Source organism: Anolis carolinensis, chromosome 6, assembly GCF_035594765.1.
Source record: "Anolis carolinensis isolate JA03-04 chromosome 6, rAnoCar3.1.pri, whole genome shotgun sequence".
Classification (NCBI taxonomy): domain Eukaryota; kingdom Metazoa; phylum Chordata; class Lepidosauria; order Squamata; family Dactyloidae; genus Anolis; species Anolis carolinensis.
In genome coordinates, this window is record NC_085846.1 from 41,822,050 (window position 1) to 41,846,563 (window position 24,514).

The window sequence follows — 24,514 nt, forward strand, 5'->3', positions numbered from 1 at the left end:
TACAAATTAAGCACCAAAACATCATGTTATACAACAAATTTGACAGAAAAAGTAGTTCAATACACAGTAATGCTATGTAGTAATTACTGTATTTACTAATTTAGCACCAAAATATCACGATGTATTGAAAACATTGACTACAAAAATGCGTTGGATAATCCAGAACGTTGGATAAGCGAGTGTTGGATAAGTGAGACTCTACTGTACATGAATTTATCATTAAAAAGGAGGTGAAATAATCAAAATAGACCCGCAAGCATTCTCTGTGAGCAAGGCAATGCGTTTCTCTACTAGTTCGTAGATCTATGAGTCAGCGTCCAATCAAACAGCAACGTTGAGGAGCTCGGGGTTGTTTTTCGGCGCCTCCAGTGACGCAGCGCCAGCCCTACTCGGGAAAGGACCCCGCTCGTCTATTGCGCTGCCTGCCAAAACAACCACCACCAGCAGCCCGGCTTGGCCTCGGGGTCTGTTTGCGGGGGCTCCGTGGGCCGGAGCGGCGGGAAAAAGAGCCATGGATCAGTGCGTGACGGTGGAGCGCGAGCTGGAGAAGGTGCTGCAGAAGTTCTCGGGCTACGGGCAGCTCTGCGAGCGGAGCCTGGAGGAGCTGATCCAGTACGTGGCCGGACTGCGCCGCGAGATCCTCCAGAGCGAGAGTAGGTGCCCCCTCCCTCCCCTCTCCCCCACCCCCCGGTTGCCCTTGGCAACGAGGCCTACCTGCAGTCTGTCAGTCACTCCTGGGAACCCGCGTTTGTGCTTCACTTGTTCAACATGTCTTTGAAGAGGGGTTGAGGGAAAGGAAACTTCACTTATGGCTCGTTTTCATTGAGGGCCACATCACCCTTTAAAGGGCCCTTGAATACCGATTATAAGTTGTGTACATAGTGGTCAGTACTCTTTAGTTCTGAGTCCTAGTTAGCGTTCCCAGATGGTTTTGAAGGACAATTCCCATCTCTTTTCATTGTCCGCCATACAGACGGGGAATAATGGGAATTGCAACCCAACAGCACTTGTGGCTGTGTGGTTGGGGAAAGGTCAGAGGACATCACACTCACAAGCAAGCCCGTAGTCAAGGGGGCTGTTTAGGGGTTCAACCCCCCCCCCTCTCAAATTTTCAGGTAAAAAAACCTCGTTTACTCATGAATTTTAACTGGTTAACCAAGTTAAAAGTTTGAGTTCCTCCAGAACTATAAGCACTATCTCAACCAAATTTTGATTATTCACACGATCATTACCAACATTTTACTAATTTACATTGCAATAGCTGCAATAGTTAACATGGTGGAAGTGGCTATAGTGGAAGCCCTGGAAAAGAAACAAAGGAACAGAAGCAAAGAGAAGAAGCTGTGTCCTTGAACTTTTTCTGATGACCAAGTGAAAGCCCAATGAGTGCAAAATCCACAGACTCCATTGCTAGGATATGTATTTCCTATGCATAAGAAGAGGCATCCAAGATTTCTACCCAAACGGTTTAGCAGATTTTCCTGGCTATCCTACGCATTTCTTGTACAAGATGCACTCTGTAAGTACGGTGTGGTGTTTGGAGGAGAAGTTGGGGGTAAAAATGGTCACCAGAAGCTTGGTGCATTGGTTGCTAAACCATTGGTGCGATGAAGAAATTCAATAGAAGTCTTCAGGCCCTTCAGGATCTGATCCCACATTATCTGTTTATCCCAGGTTATCTGGCAGTGGGGACTCATATATTCCAGTTTAAAGCAGATAATCTGGGATGAGATCCTGGGATAAAGGACAGTGTTGAAGGGCCCATCAGTAGACACCAAAAAACAGAGTATCATCAGAACAACTTGTGCTTGGCTGAAAACTTCTTGCTAATTCACAGTGGAAAACGTCTTGACGTATGTAACCCCTTATCATGTAAAGGAAATAAGAAGAATAAAGAAGAAAACAGAAAGAAACTTCTGCCAATTGTGGAAACTATTGTCCTTTGTGACCAACAAGAACTGGCTTTAAGAGGAAGCAATGATTCAGGACCTATTACCTGTGAAGGACCTTTGCACAATGATGGTAATTTCAGGGCCTTGTTGAGATCTCATGCCAGATCAGGAGACACTGACCTGAAAAGTCATCTTGAGGGGGAAAAGTTTCAATCCCTTCTGATTTTTTTTTCTGGCTATGGGCCTGCCCACAAGCCTTGTGGCTCAATTCAAACCCCGTTCTCTAGATGAAAAAGAACACACCACAGCCTTCAAGGGGCCCTTTCACACAGCCACATAACCCAGAATATAAAGGCAGAAAGACAGAAAAATCCCACAGTATCTTCTTTGAGCTGGGTTATCTGAATCCACACTGCTATATATTCCAGTTCAAAGCAGAAAATGTGGGATTTTATTCAGCTTGTGGAATAACATACAGACTCTATATCCTGCACTTTGAGATACCAGACTTGGCCACGGTAGTGCATGCCTTAGTTACATCTCAATTGGACTATTGCAACACACTTTATATGGGGCTGCCTTTGAAGAGTGCTCAGAAGCTTCACCTTGAGTTACCACATTTTACTAATCATTTTGAGTGAGAAACTAATCTAAAAAGTAACTCTGCAAATGGCAAATCTCTCATTAGGCCTTGTTGTTGTGGTGGCTATCTTGCGAGTGACTGGGCTGGGGGTTGTTTGTGTGCTGGGAGAAGCATCTGTTGGTAATCAAACTTTATGTTCCACCTTTTCAAGTGATGACTTTCATTCATGGAAGGTTTGTAGTTGTGAAGCAATTGTGAAGCAATTTCAAATTGAGTCCGTCTTTTTGAAGCATGTCACTTTCATTTAGGCGATCCCTCGTAGTTCGAGGATGATGGTCTTCCATCTGTGGGGTCTTGGGGGTGGGTTCTTAGGTGGCTGAAGAGACCTATTCTTGATCTGCATGTTCTACCACAGTGGGTTCATTCTCTTCCCTTATCGCTGATGTGACTGGGTTCATTCCCTGGTGCTTGCTTCTGCAAGTGGGGAGGTGCCCTCTTTCTCTTGCCTTTCTCAGAATAGTATTTGGTTTAATATGGTCATAGCTTTCTATGAGGTAACTTAACTGAATCCTCTTCAAAGGCTTTATTATTTATATCAATGGTTTATTACAGTGGCACTCGGAAGAGCTGTAACATCTGTGCCTATCTTTGCGTTCCTGTTGCCATTATAGAAATTGCCAGTGATGTGAAACAATTTTATCACATTTGGAAGCTAGTGTGGAGGGCTGTATTGCTCTCTCTTCAAAACAAAACAAGACAGTGAAGGGAGAAAAGCATCAGAAATAAACGTGGAAAATCACATAGTGTTAGATACATCATGTAATTTGCCAGGATATGACTCACTGGCTTGAGCTTCTTCTCATATTCTGCAACCCTGAGTAGCAAGGAGTTTTCCTGCAGGGCCATTTTTAGGAGTGAGTAAAGGATGATGGTGTGGCCTAGTACCTCATCATCATTTCCAAAAATTACTTCAGAACACTTTATAGGTTTTGTTGCCTCAAATGCCCCATTTGTCGTGCAAATTTTGTCTTTTATCTACTAAAAATAAAGCCTGGTTCATATTATCTCAGAACTAGATTTTGTCCAAGAATTAAATTTACTGAACTGTACACACATTCATCAGAGAGTATTTAACATGGACAATGGAACTGCTTCTCTCCTTTGATCAGTGTTTGTCAGATTTAAAAACATGATGAAGACAAAGCTTGTATTTTTCTAATTTTGAATGTTGTTGTTAACTGCCTTCAGGTTTACTTTGACTTATGTCAACCCTATGAATGACAGACCTCCAGGTTGCCCGTCCTTAACAGCCCTTCTCAGGTCTTTTGGACTCAGGGCCGCTGCTTCTCTGATTTTGTCTGTCTATCTGGAATGTGGACTTCTCTTTTCCTTCCTCCCTTCCATTTTATCAAGCAATATTATCTTTTCTATTGAGTCATCTCTTCTCATGATATGGCCAAAGTACGACATCCTCTGGCTTTTAGGGAGAATGTGAGCAAATTCAGCAGCTCAGTGCTTTAACACACTTTGCCGCCGGGGCTCCTCTAGAGAGTATAATATGCCCAAAATTCTAATTAACACATCTAAATGTTCCCTAATGAAGTCTTCTAGGCATTTTTCTCATGGCTACTCAGATTCTGTCAGGATTTTTATTTACTTATTTAAGGCATTTGATCTACTGGAGCCTTAGGAATTGCTTGGCTGCACCAATTGGATAACTTTGTTACTGATCTAAATCCAGACAGTCCCCAAGTTACAAACATCCGACTTACAAGCGACTCATAGTCAAGAATGAAGATGAGACAACAGGAAGTGAGAGAAATCTACTTCTAAGAAGGGACAGACACTCCTGGAAGAGTTATCATGGAGAAAATGTATCTAATGAAGCTTTATCACCAATCCCTGTTTCAACAACAAGCCATTTTAAAAAATCCAATTATCACAGGGACTGAGAATGAGGTGTCAGGGCACAGACAGCAAAACAAATACCATAGGGATGTTAACCCTTCCCTATGCTATCCAAAGCTACAACATACATATTTTTGGCTGGAGTTACATTAAAAAATATATACCTGTTCCGACTTACAAACAAATTCAACTTAAGAACAAACCTACAGAACCTCTCTTGTTTATAAGTTACAGACTACCTGGGTATGCTCAGACACACTCATGAATGGTACCTCATTTGTAGCAATATCCAGCTCAGGAGCCATCTACCCTGTTAAACTGCGTTATATGAAAATGTAGATGAGGCCTCAGTTTTTGATCTTGGGAATATTTGTATGTATTGCGTGAATAAAACTAAATTATATTCCTCATTTATATGCGACATTACCATTATGTGTTCTAATTAATTACATTATATATTATAAGTTGGCTCCAGACTGTGTGAGTTGAATTTGGTTTTCATTGAAATCAGTGGAACAAATCAAACATGATTGAACCCCTGTTACCCTGTATTGCATCTCATTGCTTGAACATTAAGCTACACCAAACGGTGCCTGGACTGTTTTTTCCTAGAACAGGCCTGTTGCTTGTTTCCATGATTGTACATAATTCTTAAATACTGTGATATTTTCTGGCATTGCCTAAATTCATGCAGGGTGCTAAACTTTGTTATTGGTTGGACATGACTTATCAGAGGAAAAATTCAAGTCTCTTAGCTGTTCCAAATTCTGCCCATATGACCTAGGCTTCCACGCCAATTTGCATTTCTTCCTTGCAAGCCTTGAGAAGTTTATAGCAAATACACTTTGAGGTTCATTTACTTGATAATCTTATAGTTATTTGTTTAGTTGTGCTGTATTGTTCCATTAATAGCTGTTTGTGTGTACAGTACTTCACTTATTGGGAAGGCAGCTTTTTCGGGTCAGGAACCATTTAGCAGTATTCTGAATTAAAGCACCAAATATTTACAGGATTATAATTTCATATTGTTTTAACTTGAATTTCCCCTATTCTTTCTATCTATGTTACAAATGCTGGCAGCTTGCCAAACCTATACAAATTACATTCCCCTGGTGGTGGTGCAGTGTGTTAAAGAGCTGAGCTGCTGAACTTGCAGACCAAAAGGTCCCAGGTTCAAATCCCGGGAGCGGAATGATTGCCCGCTGTTAGCCCCAGCTCCTGCCAACCTAGCAGTTCGAAAATATGCAAATGTGAGTAGATCAATTGGTACCGCTCCGGCGGGAAGGTAACGTCACTCCATGCAGTCATGCCGGCCACATGACCTTGGAGGTGTCTATGGACAATGCCGGCTCTTCGGCTTAGAAATGGAGATGAGCACCCACCCCCAGAGTCGGTCACGACTGGACTTAACGTCAGGGGGAAACCTTTACCTTTACCTTATAGTTTTAGTTCCTTCTCCCACAGTGTAACTCTTTAAAATTTAAATTAGAGCCTGAGGCTTGGGATTTTTATTTCAGGAATTTGGCAGCTTTGCAAATGTTGGTGGTTCATAGTGCAATTATGTCTTTCTTTTCTGGCCTTATCTCTAGATCAAGATGGCGATCTATCAGGAACCATATCGCTTGTTATGACTCAGTGTTGCAAGCGAATAAAGGACACTGTTCAGAAATTGGCCTCAGATCACAAGGATATCCACAGTAGTGTTTCTCGTGTTGGGAAAGCTATTGACAAGGTACTCTTAACATTAATCTTATTTTATCAACGTAGTTATGATTTTCAGTCTTTGATTTGCTAGACTTAATCCTGCTTACTTTAGGGCTGCTGAAATCTACCAGTTATTTGTGACTGACATGAGCCTATTAATTTCACTGTGTTTTTTTCAAGTATGATTAAAAGAGGGAACCCATCTATATGTTCAAAACTTAATTGATATGAATAAAAGCAGAAACAAGGCAATTGACAGGGTTCTCCTTTACACTCTCCATTGATCTCAGTGGGCTTGAATAGAAAAGACTTCCCAATGGATTTTGTCCTTGGTGCTTACAGTTTTCACGTTCCTTTTTGATGTTAAAGTGTTCACACATGCAAAACAGAATTCATTTACGTATTACACTATAATCTTCTAGTATAACCATATATTTTTAATGAATATAGTATGAACCACATATGTTCAGGACTGGTATTCGTGGTTTCATTTATCCATGCCTGACAAATATATGCTCTTAAGTATTTTCTAGGTCCTCCAATGCAACTGTTTGGTATTCTTAGGCTGGAAGGCCTTCATTTCAGTAGAATTATTTTCTGTGCTTTCACGTGTCCATAGGAATTCTGGTAATATATTCCTTATGGATATAGTAGTTGTATTGTATAGTACTTTACTAATTATAAACTATCATCTCACAAGTGAGGTAGGCATGTAAGCCCACTGCAATAAAATTTTCAAAGAGTCTTGAGAAGCTTTCTTTGATGTACATTTTAATGCACTTCAATCCCTGCACTTCATATGATTAATTGAATAGACTGATAATTCTCAGAGTAATTTTGGATCTAACCAGAAAAAGCTGAACAAGAATTTATCATATGGCTTGAATAGAGAAAAAAGGCATTTCAAACTCATTACATGTACTAATCAGGTCATCTGTGGGTAGATATCTGTATCCATAGGTAGGTAATTGGGCCCTGCTTGTAAAGTATGTACTACCCAGATAATTCTTATTGCCTGTAATTTTAATTTCAGTTCAGTCTGGCTTTTCTGTTTAAAACTCCATCCACAAAAAGTCACACAGATTTAAAACTATCTCTTAGGCTTGGATTAGCTCAGAGATAGGGGTGATATGACTTTCCAGATATTGATGGGCTGCAACTCCCAGTATTTTTACTATTGGCTATACTGTTTAGGACTTGAAATTCAGTTAACATTTTAAATGCTGTAGCTTTCCTACCCCTGGATTTGTTTAACATGTAATTTAATGTGGCCCTCCAGATGCTGGACTACAACTCCTGAATTCCTCATTAGACATCATGACTAGAGCTGATAGGAGTTGTGATACTGGAAGTCTGCCGTTTGTTCTGTTTAGTCAGGAGAGTGGGGAATTAAATTTAGATAAAATGCTTATGGATATGATGTCTGACTTTAAAATATCCTTTAACCTTTCCCTAGTTTCAGAGCTACAAGTGTTGTTGAGTTGCAATTCCCATTATCCCCAGTCCCATGGCAGGTAATCAAAAGTGATGAGAGTTGTCGTTCAGTAACACAAGGACCCAAATTGGGTAAAAACTAAAGAGCACTATGTAAAAAATTATTGTTGGCACTTTGTATCCTCGTATTTTCTGCCTCTGACCTCCTCTAAGGAGTTATATTTTTTGTATAGAAAAGTATGTAAAACTCGGCTTTTTTCACAAAACAGTTGATAATTTGACATAGTTTAGTTTCACACAAACTATGAAACAGCTAAAATATCAAAATGCACCTTTATTCATTATCTTGCAATTGCATGTAAAAGAGCAATCTTACAGTTTTGCAGAATCAGTCTTGCAGCTGCAGCCTTTGTCATCATAATGTAGTTGAGATCCTGTACACTTTAAGTAACTACACTGAACCATCAGAAAGCAAGGTTGTCACTATATCAGCTGTCCTTATAGACAATTTGGGATTTTGGAATATTTTGGATTTCAGTATTCTGGATGAGGGATACTTAACCTATTTGCTTGCAACAGGCAAGCAAACTGTTGGCCAGCTGGGCCAAACTGATAAGGAAGGATCTGCAATACATATTTTATATAGAACAAGAAATTATAGAACGCAGTTAAAAGAGTAAAAGTCCTTGAGGGTGTGGCTACTGATACTTATCCCATCTAATAAAATTATAAATATGAAAAGAGAAGAACTTGTTCTACCCAAAATTAACTGTCAATTTTTCCTTCACAGAATTTTGACTCTGACATCAGCAGTGTGGGAATAGATGGATGTTGGCAGGCTGATAGCCAGCGAATTTTGAATGAGGTGATGGTAGAACACTTTTTTCGGCAAGGAATGCTAGATGTAGCTGAAGAGCTTTGTCAGGTAATTGCAGCTAGAATTCCTCATCCTGTGAGGCAATATAAATCCTTGGTCTGACATTCTAACAATAATTATTTTGTCTATCTAGTGTTTTTTTTTTAAAAAAATCACTAATGTATATGTGGCTTTTTTTTCAGGAGTCTGGGCTTTCAATAGACCAAAGTCAAAAGCAACCATTTGTGGAGCTGAACCGAATACTGGAAGCACTTAAAGTTAAAGTTTTGAGACCTGCATTAGAGTGAGTTGCTCCTCTGTCTTAGAAATCTTCTGATACAATTTGGAATTCTTTTCTTTAACAGATTCATTTACATTGGGTTTCACAGGTGAATAAATAATTTGCTGCTTCTTCCAGGTGGGCAAAGATCCTGAGACTCAGATGAGGCTAATCTGGGCAGGGCTTGTCCAGTAGCTGGACATATTAATTCAACTCCCAAGTTAGGCAGACTTTGCGCCTGGAACGTCACTTATCTGGTGGATAAGAATCTCCTCTTCCTACATTCCACATGTTTCTGTCCCCCACCCCGGTACTTCCCTTTCTTTTCCTGGATGAAACAGACATTCATGGCACACAGGAAGAGAAAGATTATCTGGCTCTGTGGGGTAAGTGAAGTGGTACATGAATCCAGTTCCTCTTCTACCTGCTTGCTCTTTCAACAAGTTCAATTAATTTGACAAGGAGTCTTCTTGCTTACAAGGCTCTCTTGAGACTGCTTGCATGTACGTTCGAAGTCACAGTTTTAGACTACAGAAAGAGCAGATTCCCCATTGCATCAATTTTGATTGTATGCAAATATTCTTTTTATCTTTCTCATGGAATCAGAAGTTACATGCATTCTGATATATTTATGTTTTTAGTGGCCAAAATGCATCTGCAAGCTGAAATAACCAGAGTTCAATTTTTAACCAATTCCACTTTCTGACAGTGCTTCAGTCCCTAACCCCTCAGATAAGTGGGGACTTCCTCTACTACAACAAAAACATTGCTATGTCACATTATATTATGGTTACATTGAGCTAAAAATATGCAATGCAATAAGCTAAACATGTTTCCTTTTCTTAAGTGAGCAGCCTTGAATGCAAAGAAGGCAGTTCCCTGGAATGCGCATACTATGGTTAGAACCACTAAAAATGAGTGTGAGTCTCTTCATCACAGATACGTTTCTCACAACATGATAGGTAGACTTTTCATGTTAGACGAGAAAGACAGTTGCCTACTGGGAGAATTTAAAATCCATCTGTCGTTTTTTTTGAAGGGCAGGGAGATGACATAGGTTGTATTTTTTAGTTCTGTTTCTGCTGGGGCCTCTTTTATATACCTTTTTCAAGGAAGAAGGACATTGTGTTTTTCAAAGATCTGCAAATATTGTATTATGTTTTTGAATTGGAAACTACCGAAGAAAAGTAACAGCTGAACAACTCCTGAGCAATCTTTATTGTCTGGGGAACTGTGAATAGAAAAGAGGCTCCTCTCTCTTGTGTTATATGGCTAGAAATTAATCTTGAGCATTTTAGAGCACTTTAAGGGAGCTATGGTCCCATGTATTTTTTTCTTTGAGTTTTTTAAATATCACATAATGTAGCATTGGAACAGGTTTGTTAAAGTAGTTTTAACAGACTCTCAAACAGGACATTTTAGTGGATGTTTTGATCTTGTTTTTTTTTAAATGGTTCTCAAGTTTTGTTATTTCTCAAATGGCCTTGAATCCCAATTTAGGGAGAAAGACAGGATCAAAATAAGTATGAAAATAATATTAATAATGACCAAATATGTTGTGAACAACTTTTAATCTGTTGAATGATTTTCATAGTGTCCTAGGAGAAAGCCTAATTTTGGACCTTATGTAGCCAAACAAAATTTGGAAAATAGTTATTTTCATAGAATTTTGTCGTCTGTAGCCATGAGTATATGACAGCAATCAAATATAAAAGTTCTATACTTGCATATGTTGATGAGATCATGCCACAGAACTTTATTCTTTGCTTTTCTCCTTATCAAAGTCATTATCATGCTTTGTCCTTTGGTCTCTTTATCTCTGTGCTGTCAGTCAACAAAGACTTTCTGTTACGGCTCAACTAAGTGAGAAGTATATTTCTTCCTAGTTTGTCTTCTATTCAGAACTCATTTTCTTATCAAGACTGGACTGGCTATTTCCACCATTGCTGAGTGTGATCCCAGAAATGGCTTCCTCTGATCCATTAAAAAAGCCAAATATTTCCAATCTGCATCAGCTAGTATCTTAATGTAGTTATAATTCAGTTATTTATTTTATGTGTTTATTTCTTGCCAAAGAGAGAATAACTTGTAAAATCTCTCAGTAATGTGGTCTTGTATATGGGGCTCCTTCTTCTGGCTTGGTTCTTGATGCTCCCCTGGGACTGCCAAAAACCCTACTGATCCTGCCCCCATGCTTTTTTAATTTGGCTTAAACACATGCATACATACACATACCCAAACCCTAATACCACAAAAAATGACAGCTTGGGACCTTTTGTCCTCCCACTATCCACATAAACCATAGAAAGTGTCTCTATTTGAGGCACTTCCCAAAACTGTAAGGGACATGATGTCACTTTTGGTTGTGATGGGATCTCTGTAGTACAGTGCAGACTGTACGTGTCTTCCTGGGAATGATTATTCCATAGCTGCCCATCCCAATCTAGAATCTTTTGTGAATTTTTCACTGTCACATTCTTATAATCTGCTTATACAGAAAAGACGAAAGGAAAAGAGTTTTTCACCTCAGTTGCATGATCCATGAATGACACCTCTGATTGGATTAGATATACTGAATTAAAAGCAACAGGCTGCTCAAATTCAGTAAAATGTCGATCTTCTACTGGAAACAAGTTGTATATGTTTATATATACTGTAATAATAACATTGAAACAAATATGAAAATGCTAAGAAATCTTCTGCTTAGCCTCTAGTACTTAATAGGATTTGTTGCTTGTGGGAAAATGTTTACTTTTTTCCTGCTTTGTTGATCAGTAACTTCCTTGCCCTTTTCTCGGTTGTTTTGGATCTGTTGTACTGGTCTGTGGTCCTGGGTGCACTGACTCCACTGAAATTGGTATGACTTGTATTTCACTCCTGAACATCAGTCATACTTGGCACTATCTGTAGCCTTTAGCTCCAGACTTTTAACCATTGTTTCAACTAAACAGGAAATGCTTCCTGGATGTGAGAGGAATAGCACTAGTATAATCAATAGTTAATGACAGGTGTTAAAGAAATGTATTTCACAGTGGCAACCTGTTACAATTATGCAAAAAGTTACAAGCAGTTTAATGAGTTATTAAGTTTTACTAACCATCTTGAACCAGAAACAAATCTAAAGAATAATTCTGCAAAGGGAGAATATCTCTTTAGGTCTTATGTTGTGGAGTTGCCATTTTTGGAATGACTGAGGCTATGAGGCTGCTTGTCCACTGGAAGAGGCATCTAGCGGTGATCATTTGAAATTCTGTCTTCCATTCTTTCAAGGGGGAAGAGTTTCATCCATGGGTGGTTTGTGTTCAAATCGGGTCCATCTTTTCAAAACATTTTGCATATTAAAGGTCTTACAGTAAATGTGGCTAATTGTACAGGCTAAATGTTACTTATTTCGTGTCAAAAGCATTGCATAATAAATAAGTTTAAAAGTGATAAAATAAAGCTTAAATTTTAACCTTTTTGTCATTTTCTTTGTCCCATTTTCTTTTAGGTGGGCTGTATCGAACAGAGAAATGCTTATGGCACAGAATAGCTCATTAGAGTTTAAACTACACCGATTATATTTTATTAGTTTATTAATGGGTGGAACTTCAAACCAGAGAGAAGCTTTGCAGTATGCTAAAAATTTTCAACCTTTCGCTCTTAACCATCAAAAAGGTAAGCTACAAAAATGTGTTTTGCAATAAGGATCAAATTGTTGTTGAGGAATGACTGATTGTATATTAAAATTCTCATTGGTTCAGAAAATACCTCCAATACCTAGGTATGACTATGCATTCTTAAAAATTATTATGTGTTAATGGTAAAATTTTACTGTATATTGCTGAAAGGAGCTAACTTCATAATCTATAAAAGTTTGTTTGATTCAAACAAGCTGTAGTTAAGGTTAGCCCCAGTTGCAGTTCATGTTTACTTTGTTAAATCATTGTTTATTGTGCCTTTGAAGGTTCTGGCCACTCTTAAATTGTAAGCTACTCCCCCCCCCCCCATATTTTCAGATCTCTTTGAACACTCTGAGGGATTATTTAATATCTAAAGTTTCATATAAATATGCATTGCTATTATATTTTTTAACAAATATCTTTCTGATTGAATTCCTGGCAACTGCTAACTCTGTATGCGCTCTCTCTAGCGTAAAGGATCAGTGGTCAAATTTGTTTTCCATAGGATGAAATTTATAAACTACAGCTATGTTGTCTTTCACAGATATTCAAGTTTTAATGGGAAGCCTAGTCTACCTTAGGCAAGGAATAGAAAATTCCCCATATGTTCATTTATTGGATGCAAACCAATGGGCAGACATCTGCGACATCTTTACACGGGATGCTTGTGCTCTCCTGGGACTCTCAGTCGAATCACCTCTTAGTGTTAGGTATGGCTATACACGCACATTGCACACTTTCTAAAGGTCAATTGTAGCTTAGAAATATTGATTTTCCTAATTTTCTCAATAAAAACCCTACTTATGTAGTGCCTGGAAATGGATTGCGTTTACAGTGATTCACTATTATATAGATATCTCAGTTAACAAACCTAAATAAGCTTTTTGGCATTTTTATGCCTCCTTATCCCCTTTATTTATTTATTTATTTATTTATTTAATTTACTACATTTGTATGCCGCTCTTCTCACCCCGAAGGGGACTCAGAGTGGCTTACAAATCAAATGTAAATACAATATATTATTAGCATAGCACAATATAAGCATTAAATTACTATATTGTTGAAGAGAGCCCAATTTGTGGTACTCAACTCAGGCAGGGGGAAATCCTTTTTTGATTTTTGAATCCCACCACTGCCTCCAATTGAGGAGATGTGCGCGCGTGTGAGAGAGAGGGATGGAGGATGTGTGAATGTATGACAGGGAGGATTTAGTGGATAAGGAAGGATAACAGAACTGATGGGTTTAAATGTGTAAAGATGGTAATTTATATAGAAAAGTACCAACGTGAGGTAATGGTCTTCCTTCAGAGCTTACAGAGAGGCAAGGAGACTGATCTTTATGAAGAATAAAACTCAAGTTTATTTTGGTACATAAGCGTGTAGTTTCAATCAGTAAACGTTCCGGATCTTAAGTTACAATGTAGTCTTTCTTGAATGGATATATCTTAAATAACTTCTCTTCGAACAGTAAATAAAACACCCGGCCAACTTATATCACCAGCCTTTCTCCTGAGTGACCATAAGCTACCGTCCTTAGCTGATTCCCACAGCTCCTAATCTTTTCAAAACCTAACCGCAACTGTTCTTCTCAAACCCTTATCAGCAACTCCTTTTAAAAAAGGGAATATACTCTAACTGTCAACTTAGCCACGCCCCCTTTTTCTCCCAAGGGAAGCTGTGTTACCATGGCAACCTACCAAATGCTGCTTCCAGCTAGTTTCCATGTTAGGCTTTTCCTTGCTAATATATAACTCCCTTTTCCCTTAACAAACAAACAAATAAAATCATATCAATAATCTCTGTTTAACACAAAACCTCTCTACAATTGTACTATATAATTTTATGGTAATATTATTAGTAATATTACATTTAATATATAATATATAATTAATATTGTATTATTAATTAGTATAATATTGTATTACATTATAATATTATTATCAATATTATAAGTACATACAATATTACTTATTATTATTTTTAGCTAGAAAAAATTATTTTTAGCTAGAAGGTTTTTTTTTAGATTGCTCCATGCAGTCATGCCGGCCACATGACCTTGGAGGTGTCTACGGACAACGCCGGCTCTTCGGCTTAGAAATAGAGATGAGCACCAACCCCCAGAGTCAGACATGACTGGACTTAACATCAGGGGAAACCTTTACCTTTTTATTCAATATATTAAACCATGAGAACCGGCATGGTGCAGTAGTTGGGAGTGTTGGACATGATACAATAGGAAAAGGGTATGGAAGTGTGGGAAGGAATGAAGTTCAGCAGGTATTGCCTTTTCTCTCTCACTGAAGTCATATGGCAATGGTAGTTGGGAGAGCCTTTGATATGTTCCTGTGTCTAGATAATTAGACAGTGGCACCCTATCATAATAACCATATCATATTACAGGAATAGTATTGTGGTCTGCTTGAGATTGTTTCATCATACACACACAAACACATTTCTGGGCTGAACAAGACAAGTTATGAAGCAAATTCTGTATTCTTTTTACTGGGACATTGTAATCAGTATTTTTCTTTATTTGCCTTTTTATTCTAAATAATATCTAATTTTTATATTTAAAAATATGAACAATTGATGTAGAAAGCAGACTAAACATAAACAATAACACTCATCTCTCTAATAATATCTTTGTATATTTCTGGGCTGTTTCAAAGATAAACTGATTATTAGAGATGCCTGTAGGCAATGTTCTCCACTCCACCCCCACCCCCGATAAGACTTTTGTCTAAACTTTGAAAAATGCAAAAGATTGTGAGTTTTAGGAAAGTTCAGAAAAATTGAAAGTTGGAAATCATTGTCATAAAATATATTTCTATCTATTGTTTTGCTTTGTATAATGTACTCTGGAGGATTCTTTTGGGGCAAGAGTTGTTTGCTATCTATATTGCTACAGTGAGTTAAAAAGCTGAGAGATGTACTGTATTCTACTATACTAAACTTGCTTTTAGTTGTTTAAAAAAAAAAACGTTTCAGAGCCTCCTTGGATTCCACTCTGAGAGAAGGCAGGATACAAATGCAATAAATAAAAAAATAAATTTGGCCAGAGAAGTGAAATTGCAGTCTAATTACATTTTTTCAGGGATTTTCTTTCTGCTGAGTGCTTATAAAACTACGGTAGATGTGATCTTGCTCTTCACTTTGGATCCTTATAAGAAGCAATATATACAAAATACAATAAGCCCTATAATAAATGCATTTAGTTCTATGTCACCTGTTTAATGATTATGTGTTAATTTGACAGTGCTGTAAATTTAGAACTACATACATTAAGAAAAGCAAGACTATATTGTGTTGTACTGTACTTACTACTGAAATAGAGCCTGTTTATCAAAGCCCATATTTAATACTAACTTACTGCTCTGCATCCCCAGCTTTTCAGCAGGTTGTGTAGCATTGCCAGCTCTAATTAATATAAAAGCTGTTATTGAACAGAGACAGTGCACTGGTGTTTGGAATCAGAAAGATGAATTACCGGTGAGTAGTTTTGTGTGATAACTGTTAAAACAACTCCCCACCTACTAAAATTATACTAGATCATAATACAGCCACAGGTGATGTAACTTTGTGGAATACCCACACAGGGGTGTGTACTTTAAGGGATGCTACTTTTGCCCAAGAGAATGACGTATTCATTCCGACATAGTCAGATTTTAAATTATAGTCACCTATTTTGTGGTAGTTAGGGATACAGCTCTCCCCCATGCAAATGGCTCTTTGGATAATGAAATGTATTTAAAAGTAACCAACCACTTACTTTCTTTCTGCAGTGTTGTGATATTCATTTACAGATAAGCAATGTTTGGAAATCTTGGGAATTATTTGTAGTTTAATGGACAAAGATATTTGTGGGGTTCAGATTTTTTTTAAATTGTGTCTGATCAATATAATAAATTTGATGTATAAACGGGACATTCCTTATAGAATAGAAGCCCAGTTCACAGATAGCAGTCTCTTATTGGAAATGCCCATCATGCTGTCATAGTGTTGCTTTGAAAGACATCTTGATCAGGAATTATGAAGGATTTCCTTGCAGATGACTTAAGAAGGCATTAAATGATTTATTGTTAAAAATTATTTTATAGATATTATAAAATGGTTTCAAGTAGATTAACTAACTTTATTTCAGTTCAGTTCAGTTCAGTTCAGCAATTTATTACGGTCTATGACCAGAATATATAGAAATGGGCACAGGTGCCCGAAAAGGGGAATCGTAGTTCTCATAAAAGTCAGATAAAAGAACAAGTTAAAAACATGCTATAATAAAAACAAATTAAAAGCAGACTATTATTTATATCCTGCCTTTCTCCCCATGGGAACTCAAGGCAGCTAACAATCCACATTAGACAAGTTTAAAAAGTACAGTACAAAAGTTTTAAAGGTTCTAGGAACTTCCAAACTAAAATTCAACATGATGAAGAAAACAAAGCAAGGCAAGGGAATGAAGACAAGAAGAGTCAGTTATGCAGGTCTTTCAGATACAGAGGCATAGGATTTAGTTAAAGGTTGAATTGTTAGCAGTGTGGGACAAACTAAAGTTGCTGAAATTGTCACTATTGCAGAAAAAGCAGTTGAAACAAGCAGAAAAGCAGCTGGATTACATGTGCTTCTGACTGTGGTTATTAAATGCTGTTATCTGGTGTGGGTTTTTAACTGCTTCATTGAAAAGATAGGTATTTTATATAGAAACTTACTTCTGCCCTAAAAATTACAGAGGGAAATAGTGAAATGTTTAAAACCATTTTCCTCTGCAATTGGCTTGTCCCTGATATGAAAGTGCTGTGATAATTTAGTGTCTGATTTCATGAGTTGTTTCTAGGTCTTAGTCCTGGCTTTAGTTGTTTTGAAGTTTTTGCATAATTCCCTTAAATAAGGCACATGCATGTTCAAGCTATCTCTGTCTGCATGATTCTCTAAAAGAAGCAATAATTGCAGCTGATGCCTGCTTCCATCATTCAACCACATATTTTTGTTCCTATGTCCAGGAAAAAAATAACCAATTGAAAGAAATGCTGACAGTGGTTTTACAATACCTGATCAACAACATATATCAGTTAAATCAGAAAGAGAGCATGAGAGGAAGAGAAGGGGAGAAGAAAGCAGACTCTAGCCCTTTTCTAGCTAATATACCTACAGATAACTGAGTATGTTGCAGATCTGAATAGTGACAATGCTTTTCTTTTGTACAGATTGAAGTGGACCTTGGGAAAAAGTGCTGGTATCATTCAATATTTGCCTGTCCCATCCTTCGTCAGCAAACAACAGATAATAACCCACCTATGAAGTTGGTTTGTGGTCATATTATATCAAGAGATGCTCTAAATAAAATGTTTAATGGCAGCAAGTAAGTAATCATCTTTAATGTTTAGCATATTACGTTCAGGTAGTTGATATGGAAGGAGGCCATCTTTAAGGAATTCAGTCCTAACTCATTTCGGGCTTTAAAGCCGTTTAATGTGTACTCTGATTTGGACCTTTAGGTCAATCATATGTTGGTGAAACTGTTGCAATGGTGAAATTGTATAATACTTCCAGTTGCCTCTGATCAGTGTTCGAACAGTTGTCTTTTGATCTAGCAACTCAAATGTCAGGAACCCCTGGTGGCGCAGAGGGGTAAACCCTTGTACCAGCAGGACTGATGACTTGAAGGTTGGGTTTCTGACTTGAAGGTTCGAATCCAACCCAGGGAGAGCCTGGATGAGCTTCCTCTATCAGCTCCATGCAGGGACATGAGAGAAGCCTCCCACAAGGATGGTAAAAACATCAAAACATCCAGGCATCCCCTGGGCAGTGTCCTTGCAGACGGCCAGTTCTCTCACACCAGAAGCAATTTGCAATTTCTCAAGTCGCTCCTGACACACACAAAAAACCTTCAAATGTCAAGTATTTTACAAAGGCAGACCTTGCATGTGGTGCATTGTAGTAATATAATCTTAAAGCATTTCTCACTATGAAGAAAGGCTCCATTTCATAAGAAAGGTACAACTGGTATATTAACTTCAGCCATCAAGAAACAAAGAACAATTTGTCTTTAGCATCTTTAGCCTTAGTGAGTAATCTTCTGTTTGCTCTTTTTGACTGCATATTAGTTCCATGTTCAGGCACAGGGCTTTCTCACATTGTGAAGGAAAGATCCACATAGGACATCTTCTAGGTGAAAGTGCTGGGGATCAGACCATGTACTTTACCATCTGTACCAGTACTCACCCCAGTTCTTAATTTAAATCTTAGTTTCAGCACTATGCTTTTTAAAACAAAAACATTGCATAAGCAATTGTGCTTGATCAGAGGAAATATATTTTCTATACTTGGTCAACTTATCCACATGTCAAAGTATACTTTATTTTAACTGTTATTGAAAAAAGGGAACCATTCCCTTTTTGGAGTAGAATGGAGAAAGGCATGAGTAGTCTGTCCTGAAGTACTGACCACATCTACATTGTGGTGCCGTTTCTGGCCTTTGTGAATGCTTGGGCAGGAAAATGGTGTCGGCAACTAACCCCCCAAGATGGCATTTTCCCTCTCCATGGAATGGCTCTTGATTTATTCGTAGGCCATATCAAAATCCCTAATTTTGGCCCCAAGGCCTGCCCTTGACTTATGCATGAGGTCAGCTTATACATGAGTATGTATGGTTAGTGCAGCTGGTGTTTCTAAACACACACAACTTCCTCTACATTTTTGGTGGGTAGAGTGCTAGTTGCCGTGCAGTGGTGTGGGATCCTACATGACTATGTTGATGAACATTTTTTATGCATCAAACGTATATAGGACCTTGGCCAATATGTCTTGTTCTGTGCTCTTATTAAAATACTGCTGGACTTAAAGGTTGGTGTTGTCAAAAATGAGATATGTCAAATTGTTGCTCTTTCAACATATTCTGAAAATTCCATCTTAAAACCAAAAACTAACCCTTTCTTTCCTTCTCTTTTCAGGTTAAAATGTCCTTATTGTCCTATGGAACAGAGCCCTGGAGATGCCAAACAGATATTCTTCTGAGGACACAATTCACTCTAGTTTATGCGTGTGTTTTGGGAGACTAAAACAAGCAAATGCTCCATTTTATGCTGTACAGACCAAGGAGGACTTCTGTGTTTTGTATAAGCCTAATGCTCCAGAAAATTTTGCCAACATTTAGTGCAGACATACCGATTGGAAAAGCTGCTGAAGTAATATCTGTTCTAGGGCTTTCACTCAACCCTTGGTCTCCATAACCGATCAAGGTACAACACCAGCAATTGTCATTCAATGCAGGGTTTTGTACTTAATTGTGTGGTGACTTCATTTTTTAAAGACAGACAGAAGCCAGTCAGCATATAGGTCTGATGTTTGTCCTGCTTTTATCACCCTGATTGATAAATGTCACCATGAAGAATGTGTGAGGAGAGTTTTTATTTCCTTAGCATGTAAATAATTAAGAGAGGATTTCAGGAAAATGCGTTTGATAAATTTAATAGTGGTTATAGACATATTTGTATTTCCGTTGCTATTGTTTTTCCCAATCCAAAGCTGTGATATTTTGAGGGTTTTTTCTGCTGAACATTTTCCCCAGCTTTTAAACAGAATTCCAGTTGAATGTGCTTATATATAAACTACATAAATATATAACAAAAGTTCAAAACCATTGCTAATTTAGAAAGACAGCAATTGAATGAGGACTCCTAGAACCCGGAATCCCATTCATTTTATTTCATGATTGAGAGCTCTTTGTGTAGCTGAGAGTATTCAATAAAGTAGAGCTCGGTTTTGGAAAGAAAAAATTGTCAATGCATAATTGCTCTCCAGCTTTTTTAGTCATAATCAAAACTTTGTACTTAAGATCAGTGTCATGTACAGTTTGCTAGACATGATAGTTGCATTATTTATAAAGGTATCAGAACCAAATAAAATGTTGATAATGTCAATTATTAAAACGGGGGGAATATACGCTTCAGTTATCTCAATGATTCAGTGGCCTCTTCATTGCAAGACTGAACTGCCATCATTTTAGTAGCTAATATGTATTTTGCAATTCAGAACATTATGCTTGTGATTTGTCCTTAGTGCCTCAGAAGTTTATATCAGCTCTTAAAATTTGCTAAACTTGGTGACAAAGTACATGTCTAGACTAGGGATTTAAACTGGTGTTGAGTGTCATTCTCTTCCCAGTTAATCTAAAAATCACAGCCTACAACAGGAGGCATTTGGATCACCTCCATATTCTTGCCAACTTAGTGTCTAGAATTTTCTGGTGAAAGCTGTGATAGACAAACTGATTTGTGTATTTACTACAGATAATATCCAAAGGGAGTATATGCTTCTAGGTTTGAGGCACATTAAATGCAGATTGGCTGTGCTGTTTTGCAATAGGGCAAAAGAACAACAAGGTATGTTACAATGTATGAAATAACCAATTTGATATGGTTAAAAATGGGTGTATACTAAAATATGAGTTAAATACATTTTATACAGAAAAATAGTGATAAAAGGTTTCTGTGCTGTTAGCTCTTGGGTTCAAGTAAATGGTCAGAACCATTAATAATATACTGATGCATACCGTTCAAACAGAAAAGCAGATGCTTTAAATCAGAGAACACTTGTGCTATCATTTTATAAAGAGAGATATCACTGCCACATGTTAAAATGAGTTCCATAGGAGTAATGATAAATGACTGAAAATACAGTACTTTCAAAGTTTTGGTGAAGATGGATTTTAACAAGAAAGGGAATTGTGTATCTTTGCACTTGAGTGAACCAAATGTGTATTTGTGTTAAAATGGTGTAAGGAAACTTTCACAAAACTGGAAGTGTAACTTGCAGTTCTGCCCATGAGCATCCCAATGCAATAATATCTACAGATGTTGCATGAGTGTGGCCCATTAATATCACTAGGACTTGGGTGAACCTAAACATTTGGTCTGACAGCCAATGAGTTCTTTATCGTCCTTTTAGCCCAAAAGATCATGCTAATTTCCCTTCATTTACTTAAGAATACAAAGACTGAGACTTCATATCAAAATATAAGGACTGACATGATATTGAGAGTACTTGAAACTGACATAGTTTGCTCTGCCTCATGCTTGTGATGAACATACTTATTGTTAGCTATCCAATTCTAGGGGGGCTGTTGGTGGATGACTGCACTATTTAAAAATCCATATGATGGTATAGCATGAAGGATGTGAGTTGCTATTCCATGTAATTGCGGGAATGTACTTGTATACTTTAAAGAGTTCCTAGGTATTTATGAATTGTGTGTTTTTGGTATCATATTGAACACATAAGGAATTCTATGTGCTTGGACTAGCCCCAGTTTTGGGTCTATTGATTCTCAATGAGTAAAAGAATTCCTGGGCCTTTTTGTTCTTTCAGGACTACCACGTGTCTTTCCTTTTACCTTTCTTGAAAATGGGGCAGTATAATCATACGTAATAATTATATAAAAATACAGATACCTCCTTTCACAATGACAAGCCCACTTGGTTTGTGATAGCTCTAATTTTAGTGTACCATATGTTTAAATTATTTTACTGTTTCTAATCTTATAAGCCATTTTATGAATCTACTTGAAAATTATACTTATTGTTTCAGTTGCAGCTCCGGGTCTAGGCATACATTTATTTATTTAGGGATTTGCTGCCATATTCCCAACAGCAAGAGTGATTCACAAGAATGCGATCTAGCATGGTGTAATGGTTTAAGTGTTGAATTGGTGTTCTGGGTGCCCAAAATTTGAATCTCTTTTCTACTAGGTGATCTTGGGAAAGTCAACGCTCTCAGCCTCAGCAGTGGCAAATCTCCTCTGAAGAAATCTTGCCAAGAAAACCCTATGCTAAGTTTGCCATAATTCAGAGTTTAATGGAAGGGACATTATGACAAACATTGTTAAGAATTTGTAGTTCCTGTTCAGCAAACTTTTCCCCATTGCTTTGAGAGTGAGGAAATACCATCATTGCTTAAGGAAACATTCATTTGTGTTGATGAGGAAAGATGAATTTAACAATGTAGAAATGGATAATCATTAACATTACAAGAAATTTTTTACATATGAACATGTTCTGTCGTGTAATATGTTCATGTGAACCGTGGTGTGCTTTTAATAGCCACTATAAAGAATTTTGTGTTCAGCATGGAAACTAAGACTCCATTTTGGCAGCTCTCTGCTTATGAAAACGTGATGAATTCTTGAATATGAAAATGATATAATAGGTAGAGCTTCACTCGACCTGCAATCTTTACAGTGATGTATTACGTTTTACTGGCACTGTAATGAGTAAAAATATTTGGTAAAGTTTCCAGTTTGCTTTCATTGTCTTCTTATATTTTGGATAAAATTAAAAATGGTCATTTAAGGGAAAAGAGAAGGGATTTGAGAAAGATTGATTTGCATGCAGCTCACTGATGTCATGACAGTCCTTATATTTTAGGTATCACAAATTTCAGGTTAAAAGACACAGTGAGTCAGTTGTGTGATGAAACAAAACGTAAAAGATTTTTGTTACTTTCTGTGTCTACCTTTTGGTAGTAAAAGTATGGTCAGTCATTTTAGGCATAGAACTATGTAACACAGTTTTTGTTCCTGGGTTGTAAATGTCATTTCCTAATTGGTTCTATCATAAACATATAGAAACAGTTCATTAAACTGCAAAAATGTTATTTTTGTGGGACATCCTGCAGCACATTTTGCTACAGTTTATCAATATCTCATAGAATCCCAATCAATTCAACAGAGTTTGTGGCAGCCAAAAAAGTATAACAACTCCTTTCAAGGTCGGTACTGCACAATTAAACAGGAAATAATACTTTCAAACCGGGAACAGAAAATTTTTCAAATTTTGTTCCATAGTGTAATCAAATACAGTAGAGTCTCACTTATCCAACATAAACAGGCTGGCAGAACATTGGATAAGCGAATATGTTGGATAATAAGGAGAGATTAAGGAAAAGCCTATTAAACATCAAAATAGGTTATGATTTTACAAATTAATCACCAAAACACTATGTTATACAACAAATTTGACAGAAAAAGTAGTTCATTATACATTAATGCTATGTAGTAATTACTGCATTTACAAATTTAGCACCAAAATATCACAATGCATTGAAAACATTGACTACAAAAATGCGTTGGATAATCCAGAACGTTGGATAAGTGAGACTCTACTGTAGGTTTTTTTATCTGTTCAAAAGTTTGGGACTTTAGTCTGGCCAGTGATCATGCAGATAAAGTCTTCTCGCCTCAGTAAGTCTTTGTTTACAGTGAACGTGTACAGTGGGCACCATTTGTCACCCTATTCTTTTAAAATAGGGTTAATGAGTATAAGCACTAGTTCGTAAAAGCTTGTTTTTTAAAAAATGAGGGGGGTGCTGTTAACCTATTGTTTTTACTGTATTATAGTGGTGTTAAAATACAGGAAAACATGGTGTTTATATATAGCACACTTTTTATTTTTTTTTAAAAAAAACACTCCTTAAATACATCAGATATATGAGATTCTGTTTGATCTTGTAACCTGTTTCATCCTTTTATTTATTATATTATAGATAGAATAAAACAGGGGAACACATGCGAACCACACGTAGACATAAAGAAAAAATAAAAATAAAAAAAAATAAAAATAAAAAATAAACATTAAACATACAAATGAACACAACTACCTTCCCCCTATGCCCCCCACCATCTAGACCTTCCAGCTCCCCTGCTCTGCGTTTGACATTCGAAAAATTCTCTTTTATTCTCATGCCCCGTAGCAAAAAAAACTTAGTCCCCGAGAATGCCTCCTTTATGTGTCCAAATTCCTTTTTTCCTTTAAGTATGTACATAGTTTACTCCAGTCCGTTTTTATTCCTTTATGAGTGTTTTGTGAAATTATCTGCGTTAAGATGTCCATATTCTGAATGTCCATCAGTTTAAGTATCCATTGTTCCAATGACGGGACTTCCGGTGTCTTCCATTTCTTCGCAATCACCAATCTGGCTGCACTTATCATGTATATGAACAGTTTTTCATTGTTCAAGTCCTTAAAAAAATCTGTTAGTCCTAATAGGAAGTATGCAGGTTTTAATACAAACTTTCTTTGAAAAATGATTTCCATCTCTTTCTGAATTGATCTCCAGAAACCTTTTATCTTCTTACACCCCCACCACATATGATAAAGATCCCCCTTTGATTTCTTACATTTCCAGCATTCATCACCCGACTTT

The 24,514-nt window shown here is 37.3% G+C and overlaps 1 protein-coding gene across 1 annotated transcript; it reads left to right on the forward strand.

The window, feature by feature from the left end:
* Window positions 1-336: 336 nt before the first annotated feature.
* Window positions 337-22,604, forward strand: rmnd5a (required for meiotic nuclear division 5 homolog A). The gene is made up of 9 exons (XM_003222372.4): window positions 337-653; window positions 5,973-6,115; window positions 8,312-8,446; window positions 8,581-8,681; window positions 12,148-12,314; window positions 12,864-13,029; window positions 15,706-15,808; window positions 17,521-17,675; window positions 19,267-22,604. The coding sequence occupies exons 1-9, from the start codon at window positions 512-514 to the stop codon at window positions 19,328-19,330; spliced, it is 1,176 nt and encodes a 391-aa protein (XP_003222420.2). The 5' UTR covers window positions 337-511; the 3' UTR covers window positions 19,331-22,604.
* Window positions 22,605-24,514: the final 1,910 nt, after the last annotated feature.